Source organism: Pteropus medius, unplaced genomic scaffold (genome assembly GCF_902729225.1).
Source record: "Pteropus medius unplaced genomic scaffold, Ma_sr-lr_union100, whole genome shotgun sequence".
In the NCBI taxonomy this organism is placed as follows: domain Eukaryota; kingdom Metazoa; phylum Chordata; class Mammalia; order Chiroptera; family Pteropodidae; genus Pteropus; species Pteropus medius.
This window is the reverse complement of record NW_024342475.1, coordinates 4,018,130-4,031,223: the sequence shown is the minus strand read 5'-3', so window position 1 is coordinate 4,031,223 and position 13,094 is coordinate 4,018,130. Positions and strand designations below refer to the sequence as shown.

General features: G+C 34.3%; 1 protein-coding gene across 8 annotated transcripts in view; it reads left to right on the top strand.

The window, feature by feature from the left end:
• MYO16 (myosin XVI) overlaps nucleotides 1–13,094 on the top strand; it is a 513,348-nt gene that overhangs the window by 471,743 nt on the left and 28,511 nt on the right. For 7 of the 8 annotated variants that reach the window (XM_039866287.1, XM_039866291.1, XM_039866293.1 and 4 more), the window contains one exon: nucleotides 564–722. In XM_039866287.1, coding sequence (XP_039722221.1) covers nucleotides 564–722 — 159 coding nt within the window. Of the gene's footprint in view, nucleotides 1–563; nucleotides 723–8,221; nucleotides 8,761–13,094 lie in introns of those variants that run through there. The other variant, XM_039866289.1, reaches the window with a different exon arrangement.

Sequence of the window (13,094 nt, the reverse complement as noted above, 5' to 3'; positions counted from 1 at the left end):
TGTTTGCATTTCTCCGAGTGCTCAATTTGGGACATGCAATAAACATTTAGGTAATATTCTTAGTGTATAGAATGCAGGAGTGGGGCTTTGAAGTTTAGTGTTCCTAAATGGATAATAACACATTTATAGTAATGATGAAAACATATTTCTTATTTCGTGCCAAAGCTATAAGGTTGCCTCAGCTCTACTTAATAATTCAGAAAACTTCTGAAACATAAACTTATTGCCACATGTCTTTTAGGAAATAGCCTTCTCTAATGGGAAGTGTTATAATGACAAGTTATTTGATCTATGACATCAAAATTCTTTATAGATATGTTTGAAAAAGACAAATTATGAAACGCATTTTGACCAGTTACTATTTCTCATTATGTTTGACAATGTTGTGGTGAAATTTGATAAATATCTTATAGGACATAAATTTGATTATTATTACCAATTTATCATTTTAAATGCAATTAGTGTTTGATTTCATAAGTTGTATTATTTCCTTTCAGTATTTTCTTCAACTTATTCAGTGTATTTTATCAGAAAAGAATAATATTTTCTAAAATTTATTTTAGGTTTTGAAACTAACATGAACCTAACTCGCCGAGATGATCCTGCAACATCAGAAATTGCATCAGAGACTCAAGATAGAAATGCAAATAACCACGGAATCCAGTTATCTAATTCACTCTCTAGTGCTATCACTACTGAAAATGGAAATTCCGTCTCAAATGGTAAGCACTTTTTAAACTCAGAAGTAAAATAGAGAAGATTTAAGTTGTATCAACTTTCTAGGGAGAATGGATTTAAAACATAAAAACAAAATAGGCTTAAAACTGGAAAATAGAATATAAACTATAAAACTTCACTGTAGGGCATATTGTCAACTTATTATAGGTTAAGTTAAAGAATTAAAGCTGTATTCAGTATTAGTTGACTTTTCAGAGATATTTATGGAATATTTGGTCTATGGGAACCAGTGTAAAATGAGGCTTATACTGAACAGAAGAAGGAGATGGATGTTCTAACAGTTTCCTATAAAGTTCAACACACACTTTCTGTGTGACCCACCAATCCCACTCCTGCGTATTTATACGCAAAAGAAATGAAAACAGTATCCACACAAACATCTGTATGCACATGCTTATGGTGCCTTTATTCATAATCACCTAAAACTGAAAGTAAAGTGTCCTTCAACTGGTGACTGGCTCATATTAGTCACCTATTTGTGTGAAAATTACTCCCCAGAACTCAGAGGCTAAATACGATACACAGCTATTATTTCGTAGTTCCTGTGGGTCAAGTATCTGGATGTGGCTGAGCTGAGTGCCTTTGGTACAAAGTATCCCTTTTCTTGAATTAACATTTTATAATTAATGGTAATTTCAACTTCTCTTCATTTAAACATCTAGTAATACATAGAGTTACTCCACTCAAGCCACACAGGCCGTCTCGCAATTTAGACATGTTTCTATTTCAAGGCCTTTGCTGTTCCCCTACCTGAAATGCTCTCCCCTGCCATCAGCTAACTTCCTGAATTCCTTACTTTATGTTTGCTCACTGTGGCTTTTGTTGACTGCCTGATTTAAAGTTATAACTCAGCTCAACCTTCCTCCATGCTGTTCTTTTCAAGATCACTCACCTGGCTACCAGCAAGCCTCAGAAAGATCCACTTCTAGGCTCACTTACATGATCTTCTCCATAAGGGTGGGTCCCACAACAGGGCAACTGGCTTCCCCTAAAACAAGCAATCTACAAGAAAGCCAGAAGTAACATCCATGATGAAAGTCACAGTCTTTACACAGCCTACTATTAGAGGGTGCATCTGTACTTCCGCTACATTCTGTTTGTTGGGAGTCAAAGATTCAGTCCACTCGATGGGAGGTGTGAGTGCCTAGAGGTGAGCCTACTGGGGGCCATTTTTCAGGCTGACTAGCACATGGAAAATCTCTGCGATAAAAACAGTGAACTACAATTACACATAACAAAATAGATGAATCGTAAACACATTGCACTCAATGAAAAAAGTTAGAATCAAAAGACTGTAAGTGCTATTCCATTTATTTGAGCATTTTGGAAAAGGCAAAACTATAGGACAGAAAACAGATCAGTAGTTGCCAGAGGCTAGGTGTAATGGCAGGGGATAGATTGCTGTCTTAGTCCATTCAAGCTGCTATAACAAAATGTCATAGACTGAATTACTAATAAGCAGCAGGAATTTATCGCTTATAGTCCTCTAGACTGGAAGGCAAGATCAGGGTGCCTGCATGGTTGGGTTCTGGTGAGGGCCCTCTTCCAGGTTGCAGACTGCTAACTGCCCACTTCTCACTATGTGCTCACATGGCAGAAGGGGTGCAGGAGCTGTATGGCGACTCTCTCACAAGTGCACTAATTCCATTCCTGAAGGCTCTGCTCTCATGATCTACTGTCATGCCAAAGGCTCCACCTTCCAATACCATCACCTTGAGGATTAGGATTTCAATATAGTAATTCTGGGAGACACAACACTCAGACCAAGTAAACAGCCAAGGAGCATGTGGTGCTATTGACAAACAGGAATGTGTGTTTTCCTATAAATTCATAGATGTGTACAATTAATAAGGGTGAATCTTACGGTCTATAAATGTGACTTTTGATATATATATGTATATTTTATATATATATATATATATATATATACATACATACATATGTATATATATGTATATTATATGTGTGTATATATACATATGTATATATATATATATGTATACACATACATATAATTTGAAAAGTCTGAGTAGAATAAATAAAAAGAAACCAGAAGCATGAATTTTAAAAGCAGCCAGAAGTGAAAAAGACAAATTACCTTCAAAAGAGCAGCAATTGAAGTTCAAAAACAATGAAATAACATTTAACATGCTCAAATAAAATAACTTCCAATCTAGAATTTTATAAGCAATAAATTTTAAAAACGTCCTGTAAGAATGAAGGGGAGTTAAAATATTTGTACAAAAAAAAAAATAAAAACTGAAAGAATTAAACATGGCCAGACCCAGAATGCTCAGAAATTCAGGATGGAATAAACAACAATTTTTAAAAGTTAGTGAAGTTAGGAGGGGGTAAAAAAATATGTTTAATATTATACATTGATAAATCAAACCAGCAGGTTATAATTTCAAAGGTAACTGCTGAAAGAATAGTAGTGGGGTGTATGATTCCCAAACTAAGAGAAAGAGTAAAATAGAATAATAAAAAGTCAATCAACCCAAAAGATGGCAAAAAAGAAGTAAAATAGGAATATCTGAAAGCTAAGATAAATAGAAAGGTCTTAGATGGTAAATATAAAAGCATATATGAAAACAGTTAAACTGAATTGAATACCATTAAATTTTAAAAGATTCAATTAGATAAGTTTACATTAAAGATAAATTGATTAATACAACATTTTAAAGCCTACGATTTCTAAGGAACATGTAAAACATGATGATACTGATAGTTTAAATATAAAAAGATACCAAAAGAAAAGATACCATTCAAATATCTAAAAACAGCAATTCTCATTTACTTGAAAAGTAAAACTTTCATTTCTATTACACATACACACACAAAAACTTTTTTACTAATGACACTAAAAATATAACAGAATTTGTGGGACGCTGCCAAAGTCTTAATCAATGGAAATTTTCAGCTTTATACATATTATTGCGAACAAAGAAAAGCTGAAAATCAGTGTTAAAAATGTTGTTAGAAACAGAACCACAAATTAAACATCAAGAAAATGGAAGGAAAGTTGTAAAAAAGATAAGAACATAAGTTATTGAAGTATAAAACAAATGACAAAGGTAAAAGCTGGTTTTATTTGAAAAAAAATCTTTGAAACATTTAACAAATTGATAAATTATTTTACAAAGGCAATAGAGAAATAAAGTGAATACAAATAACCAATACTATGGATAAAGAAGAAGACCTACCACAGATCTTGCAGAAATTAAAAAATAAAAAGACTATATTATGAACAGATGTATATCAAAATCAATTTGTAAATTTAGGTGAATAGTCATATTTCTCAAAAGAAATATATAACTAACCAAAATGGAGAAAAAAATATAGGAAAGCTAAATAGTAACATAAATATTAAATTAATTGAATATCTAATTGAATACTTTTCTACAAGAAAAGCTCTAGGCCCAAATGGTCTTTTTTATAAGTTTTTCCCAAATTCTAAAAATAAAAAATGCTAGTGTTACACAAACTCTTCCAGAGAAGAATAGGAAAAAAAAAAGTCTCCCAGCTTGCATAAATAGCACTTAATTCATGACAAACTTTGTATTGTAGGGTGCTGGAGAAAGGATAATCAATTACTATCCACATGAAGAAAAAAAAATGAAATTTGACCCCTATCTCACTCTATACAAACAAAACAATTACTGGTAGATTATAGATCTAAATATCTAACACAGAATAATAAAATTTATAGAAGAAAATATAGGACAATATCTTTTTTTTAACCTCAGAGATGTGAGAAGAAAGAATTTTTTGGTTATTGTTGCTCAAGTACAATCATTTTATTATATGCTTTTTGATATAATCAAAATATGTAATTATTATTATCATTTGTCTAAGATTTATAATTTTTTATCTTCTTTAAATATAATTGATAGCCAGAAAATTGTCAACCCTACTAGGAAGGATTTCTTAAATTGCACAGAAAAGAGTACAAACAGTAAAGAGGGAAAATTTTTAAAAATAAAAAAATAATTTAAAAAAAATAGAGAGAGAGAATGGGAGATAAAATATTTTCAACATTTTTAAGCAACAAAGGGTCATATTCAGTTTACTTAAATTAAAAACAAACCAAAAAGGACAACTGAATAGAAAATAGGACAGGATACATGAACAAGCACTTAAATAAACATTTTTAATAGAGTCTAACCTCACTAGCAATTAGAGAAATGCAAATTAAAATCACAAGGTAACACTACTTTTTCTAATACACCCTGTAGAATTACAGAACTGAATAGCAAGGATGAGGGGCTCTGAGAAGGGATTACCATAAAGTCAGGACAGCGATTTACTTCATTTGGAGAAAGAGAATGATGGAGGCCTCTGGGTAGCCGACAATTTCTATTCCTTGACTTCTGTTGTAGTTATAGTTCCACAGTTTAAAAATATTGAGTGAGAGAGAGGAAGAGAGGAAGGGAGATTTCAGAATGGGTGTTAGTTATCCAGGACTGTGGAACTTAACGGCCCTCAGAGAATCGCTGTCCTATCTCTTGCTGTCCTCAGAGTCAGCGCTGGGAAGGTGGGCTTTCAGCTGAGAATATTGCTGACCCAAAGACGTTCATTGCTGATTCTCCAAGGAGGAAGGGGAGAATGGATATAGAATAAAAACTAGCCAGGGAATTTTAATCATGAGTAGCACTTTGGGAGTCATTGATGGTAGTAATTAGATGGGACAGGTTTGTTTAAGCTTAACATTAAGGTCTCCAGAATGATATGGGAATGTTCTGTTGGCTAAGAAAAAAAATTGACTTAATGATTTGCATTCATGTGTATGCATGCACACACACACACACACACGCACACAGAGAAGAAACCCCAAAAGTGTTTATGAATCTTACCCCTCCATATGAAGCAGGGGTTACATATAATGATTAGAAGTATTTGGCTCACAAGAAGGAGGCTTTATGGTGTTTTGGGGAGGTGGGGAGAATGACTCCTGTAAGATACAAAAGATTTTTAGACTAGCAGTAAAGACATCTAGCAAAAAGAACTATAGTTATCAAAAATTTATTACCACTAAGAACAGACAGAAGTTCAGCAAATAATGATATAAGCTCCCCAAGTATTGGCCTTTCTTAATGTATTCTTTTCAATGACTTCAGAAGCTTTCTTAAAATATATATCATTATGCATATGGCACTTATAATTGTATACAAGTTATAAAAATTACACAAGCTCTATTTGACAGTTTGGAAAATACAGAAAAGAATAAAGACTAAAAACTACTATAATTCCATTACCTAGAAATATTCTAAATATGTCTGATATTCCACTGTGTCAAATTTTATTTTTTCATACAAACATATGTACATGTCTACATAATATATTTGGCTTTGTTTTTATAAAGTTTGAGTTATATACTATACATACAGTTTTAATAATCTGCTTTTTTCCCCTTAGGAAATCATATAATTTATCTCTATGTCAACAAATATAGATCTGCATTGTTTATAGGTAGCTATGGTATTGGATGCATAGCATTCCATCATATAGGACTATTATGAGTTAAAATAACCAAGTACTATTTGTTGGATATTAAAATTATCTTTCTATTTTCCACCCTTAAAATAGCACTGGGAGCTTATGATGTATTACTCCAACTTGATTAAAATAGGTATTTTGTAAAACTTTCCATGTTAATGTGTAATGTTCAGATTTGTGTTTAGATAGAAATATTGAGAATTAATCTTTTCAAAAATCAATTACTTTCTAAAATCTCAGATGATAACTCTCTTTGAGGAGGTAAATTAAATAAAAACATTGTATGCCCTTATATTCAAATTGAATATTCTTAAAATAATAAAAATGGAATATAAATAACAACAATAGGCATCAAGTGTGTGATAGAAGAGTATTTCACAAAGGTTTCATATATCTAGTAAGAAGGTAATTCATTTCTCTTTTACTTGCAATTTTGAGATATTTAAGACTAGCCACTAAACAAAAGAGAATTTAAAATATATTGAATGATCTAAACTGAATATACAAACATATGAGAAAGATGACCATAGATCCATCACTTTTGCTAAAATTTCACTTCATGCCTTCTCCCTAGCTCACCTTCGATGATGCATATCCTACTGTAAAAAAAGGGAAAGCTTCCTTTCACTAAAATATTTAATTTGTTTGTGTTTTTATTCAAAAGACAAAAACTATGGCTTGGGAAATAGTCCTAGCAAACAATACAAATAACTGATTCTTATTCCAAAAATCAAAATAAAACCAAAAACCAACAGAACAACAAAAAAACATCTCTAGATCAAAATGGAAATTTTTGTGGAATACATGCCTTGAAATTATTTCCCTGAAAATAATATAAATTACATCTCTAGGAATTCAGACTTCTAAACCTAACATAATATACTTCCAAACCCTAAAGCACAGATTTATGTATTGTTCCTTAAGTGCTTACAGGGACAAGATTTTAAATAAAGCGAGTTCTGTCTTGTCATTAATCAAAGACCACTTGAAAATCTCAAAAGTTATACGTACAAAAGGAAAATTATTTCAGTTGGGTTTTTAGTCTTATAAAACCACTTTCTATGTTTGATCTACTTTGTGAACACCATGAACTTCTGGGTTTCTAAAACTTTCCTATGATTAAAATATCCAGCACAATGCCCTGGATAGTTAGGCACTGAGTAAGCATTTACCGATTAAAAACAATGTTACATCTTACAGTGAACCAGTAAGTCTTATGCAGGGGGCAGAGTCAGAAAATGTCTTCTAGTCAGTATGATAAAAATTGAATAAATATAACACATGTGCAATACATGATATATATATTTGTGTGTGTGTGTGTGTGTGTGTGTGTGTGTGTGTGTATACACACGTTATAATTCTTAAAGCAGTTATTAGTACTGATTCATAATTTACAACATGCACTGTGCTTTCTAAATACAGGCACAAGATGGAAATAAATGTTTAAAATAACTTGAAGTTCTAATTGAATCAGAAATAGTGTTATTTTCTAGGAAACGATTTCTCTCTTGAATGCCAGTATCTGCATGTTACCTCTGCTTCCCAGAAATAATTATCTGTGTTGTTCATTTGCTGAAATATACTTATGTGTGGGTAATTATAGCTATCACTTACTTTAATTGCCATCCTTTTACTGATGTGAACACAGACTTAGATCTTTTGTATATACTTAATTATTCCCTGGACTTGTGGTTATTTATCATTAGATTAGAGAACAGTTTTTAGTGTTAGAACGTTTTCGTTATATCAAACTAAATATTGTGAATATAAAGATGTTTATTTTGTAGGGAAATGCAGATATAAAAAATTCCAACTAGAGCACTTTATGCTCAGTATGATTTTCTCTTTTGCTGCTCAATGAATATATATGTTATTGCTGGACATCAGGAAAAATGGCAATTAAAGAATACAGTTATTATATTTGATTTTTATATATATCTTTCTGTGAAAATTGTCTTTTTTTTATTTGCATTTTGTTCATCCTCAGTGCACAGCAAGGATTATCTGAGGCGATTAAGGGCTTTCTACAGGGAAGGCCTGGGTGATACCATTTGCAGGACCAGGAGCTCTGCATCTTTGCATAGATTCCAGCACCATATTGAATTTAGCACCATTGGAGCACTAAACCATACTGATTTGAGAACATCAAAGAATGGCTTTCATCAGCTCTGCCTCAAGATAGGTCCAGACCATTGGCAAAGGAGCCTCTGGTTGGAGCATATGAAATATATCCATATGTACATTTAACATCACTTTGTTTATGGGAAATGTATAAATTCTTTGGAACTCATGCTGTTGTCTGACTCAAAGGCTAACTGCCAGAGGAAGCAAGCCTTCACTTGACAATCTGGAATATTGCACAGTTATCTATTTTGAGCAACAGAAGGTAGCTTTGCAAAGAAAGCAAGCCCTGCCCCACTCTTCCCTCTAATTAAAACTATTTCGAAGTTATATTAAACTATTTCTAATTTGGACTTCGATTAAATTTCCTCCACCATGGTTGAGAAGTCGGGGTCGAAAATAGCTGAATTGAAATGAATTAAATTTCCTCCACCGTGGTTGAGAAGTCGGGGTTGAAAATAACTGAATTGACCCTGCGTTTCCTTTTCTCTGGTAAGAGTGCACATTCTCCCATCATCATTCTCAAGTTCTTGGAGTCATCCTTCACCCTCTGTTTCTCAACTCCTGTACCAATGCATTCTCTAATACTCATGCTGGGTATACAAAGCTTGCAGCAGCTCAAGTGGAGGAACCCAAAATTACTTCCAACTTAATTTTCTTAGCAGTGTTGCATTGTTCTTATTTCCCTAGGTTCAGACCCCAACTCTAATGCTTACTAACCCCGTGACCATGAGCAAATGACTTTACCTCTCCAGTTCTGAGTTTTCTCATCTGAAAAATGGGGATACCCAGGGGACCTGGCTCATGAGATTTTTATGATTATTTAGAATGAAGAGACTAGCACAAAGTTAGTGCCCGATAAACATTACCTATAAACAGCTATGACAAAAATCTTAGACATTTTAGAGTTAGATGATCCCCGAGGATTTACCCAAGAAAACCAAAAATTATATGTATGAGGTAGATAAAGTACAAAGCAGTGGATTAATTTCTTCAAGATTTTACAGAGTGTAATGCTAGAATCAATGCCTTATGACTTATTTACACATAGACCAAATACAGACATGTGTATAGTCAAACAGGCATATCATTTTGATGGCCTACACTGGTATTCAGGGCAATGACAGACATTATAATTTGGGATGAATGAGCCTCTGGGATGAATGAAGTTGAGATATGTGGATGGAGTTCAAGGAAAGGATCTGTTTATCTCTAAGTTGGAGGATTTACAACAATAGAAAGGACAAAATGGCAAGAGGAAGCCCTAGTGAAAGCCATATGCACATCAGTCAATCAGAGTATTAATTAAGCACTCGTCGCATGCAGGCATTTGGATTCCTATAAAATGACAGAAGCGATGATATCTAAGCAGCCCAAGGTGCGCTGTTTGTGAGCACACAGAAAGTGAGAGAAAATACATAAAATGCTGATAGCGCTATCAATCAAGAGAGATCGTAAAATAGGGCAGCCAGTGACAAGTGTCAAAGCAGCCACGTAAATAACAATTCTCACATAGAAGAGTAAAGTCTTATGGGCTGAAAGAGTTAAGGACATTTCATTGTGAAAGTTGGGATTTTCAAAACAAATAGAATCCAGACAAGAAAGGGAACACCCTTAATTGAAAAAAAAAAAATTACTACATGATGTCTTTTTGGCAGGGATGTGAATGGGTTGCTTTGTAAATATATATTTTTGTAAATATATAAGATAGGAAAGAAAATGTGTACAGGGCATTGAACACCAATTTAAAGAGTGTCTCTGAAAGGGTGGCTCTTGTTTGGAAGGAGCCCTGTGTGCTATTTTGTTGAAATTTACCTGATCTCATTATTCAAGGTAAACAATGGAACAGAAACTTGACGTTGGGAGTACCTTTTTTGTGTTCCTTTATTCGAACTATTACAGGCTGTGTGCACCCAGCAAGAGTATTAGAGAATGTGTTGGTACAAGAAATAAGAAAAAGGGAGTGAGGGGTGACTACAAGAACTTGAGACTAAAGATGAAGGGAGAATAGTGCACTCTGAACAGAGAAAAGGAAGTTCTAAGTGGAATTTAATTCTGTGGGTTATATTTGTAGTTCAAAAGCTAAGAAGGACTTCTGGCTATCGATGATTGTTACATAAATGATTAGAGTTTTGGAATTAGATGAGGATTCCAGAATGGAAAGCTAAGAAAGGCAGCTTTTCAAGGAAGCTTGAAAAATGGGGATTGTTTATAGCATCTGAGGAAAAAGTATGAAGAGAAATGAGGAAAGAACATCTGACCATGAAACTATGCAGAGTGTCTACCTTTGAGAAATATACCTTGAGAAGGGCAGACATGGAGGTACAGAATAGGTGGTCAGAGAGGAAGGTGAATGCAGATGTCCAATTGCATAGAAAAACAGGAGAAAAATTAAGGAGTGCTTGGTAAGCTGGGAGGACATAAAAAATGAATCCAAACCCCAGTGCTATTGACTAAACACTTTTGGGTTCCTATAAAATGACAAGGAGTTTGATCTTGTAACCATATAAAGTGCATTATCACACTACCATTTACAGTCTATCTCATTCTCTTCTTTGGAAGACTTTAAATAAACCCATTGGGCTCTGCTTGTAGACTTCATGACCTCAGTCTCAGATTGTTTTCAAAAATCATTCTACACATTTCAAGAGGCTAAATACACACCATAACTGATGAGGAGAATATACTAAAAGTCATCCCTCCTGAGTGTCCTGGGGAGGGTTTAATATACACAGCTCTGAGCGGTACTCAGCTACACTGGAGAGAGAGTGCAAAGCCTCCTCCCTCTGCCTGGACCCTTGATCACAATCGATGACTTTCTAACTCTCGTCTGCCAAGCTAAGAGCAACCCATCCTATGGAGTGTCAGTATCTGTGCTGAGATTCAGATCGGCATGAGTGGAATGCCTTCCCCTGAGCCTCAGCATGCTTTCTCGAAGCAGAGGAGCAGGGACATAGATAGGATGGGTACAGTTTCAGACCTTAGTCCTTGCTATAATCGGGGCAAGTGTTTTGTTTTGTTTTGTTTTGTTTTTTTAAATGAAGGTTTCATATCAAACAGACATGCTTATCAGCACTTTGAGGCACACTGTTGCCACTGTAGAAAAAATAGTTAGAGGAAGGGACAGAAAACTGTTTAAACTAGGAATTGTCACTTCAGAGCCTGGACTGGGGAGATGGCTAGGGCCGTGAGAAAACTAGAGCAAGCTCATAAATATATATAAACAATCATTCTGTGATGGAAATCTGCTTTCCAATGGAAATCAACAAATAGGTGGATCTAGGTTAACCTTAATGTCCCCCTCCTCAACACCGAAACCTTCAACCTTGGGACAACGCACAGTGGAATTTTCTACCCATAAGACTTTAAGGCTTTTCTGGAGCCTTTGCATAACAGTGTTCCCCCTAGCTGAATGAGGAAATTCTATGTTTAAAAAAAAAAAAAAAAAGTCCTATCAGTTAGGGGCAAATGCTCAAGAATTTGCAAGTTAAATGACTTCCTGGAAATTTTTTAAATTCCTGAAATATTTTTCTAAAGAGATAATGAATAGGTGAAACAAGATTAAAATGATGAAAATTCCAAAGTGTGTTGATGAGTACCTGGAGTTTTACTACATATTTTCTTTACTTTTATATGTGTGCAAAATTTCTATACTAATAAGTTTTGAAATATTTGCTATTTTGATAGGGAAATAGGTAGTTTATGTAGTCTTATATACATTTCTTTGAATAGTGAGAATGAACATGTTTATTACTTAGCGGTCATTTGTATTGTCTTTAATTTTCTATGCATAGTCTTTGCCCGTATTTTAAAATCTGAGGGTAGAACCTTATTTTGATTTGTAGGATGTTTTAAGAAAAATAAAGCCTTTATTTAGTGTATTTAAATGTTCTATATTGTTCTTTTGAATTTGCATTTTTTACAATATTTTTAACATATATTTATTTTTAATGTTTGGATTTTCTTGATGGTTTGTGCCTTTAATGTCACTTTTTGATCATTTGTCTTTAAAAATGTACTGCTTTTAATTGGCAGCAAAATAAAATATTGCGTTGGTCAAAAAAAAAAAAAATCCTGCCCTGTGACCTCCTTTGCACTTCAGTGCTTCCCAGCTATTATTTTATCGAGCTACACTCTCTTGGTATATTAGCCATAATGTGGTTCTCACGTATTTTCTACAGCTGTCAAGGATTTCCTCCACCCCACACTTCTCATTCCAGATACTCTCCTCACCTCCTCCTTCATCAGGAGGAGACACTATTCATGCAGAACTTCTCTGGCACCCCTCTCTCTTCTACCTCACTCTTCCTCTGTCATCACCTGGCTCTCTATTCCCACATATTCCTCTTCCTCAACCTGAAGCCATCTGTCCATATTCTGTTGACCCTACCATAGGTTCTGAGGTCAATGATTTCTTGACTTGGCAGGTAAGAAATGACTTTTAACTTACCACAGGTAAAACGGTGTCACATCCCTTCACAGAAACCTACAGTGCTACCCATTGCCTACAAATATTGTCCAATTTCTGTGAAATGTTATGTAGAGTCCTTTAATATCTGGCCTGCTTTACTTTCCAGCACATCCTCCAGATTCCCTCCTCTGGCCATACTCTTACAGGCCACTCCCCTGGACAGAGAGCAAGCTCTTTATATTTCACTGTTACCTCATTTGTCCCCTCAGCCAGGCAGGCCCTTCTCAAAACTCTTCATCTTTCAAAATCCTTCTTATCTTGGAAGGCC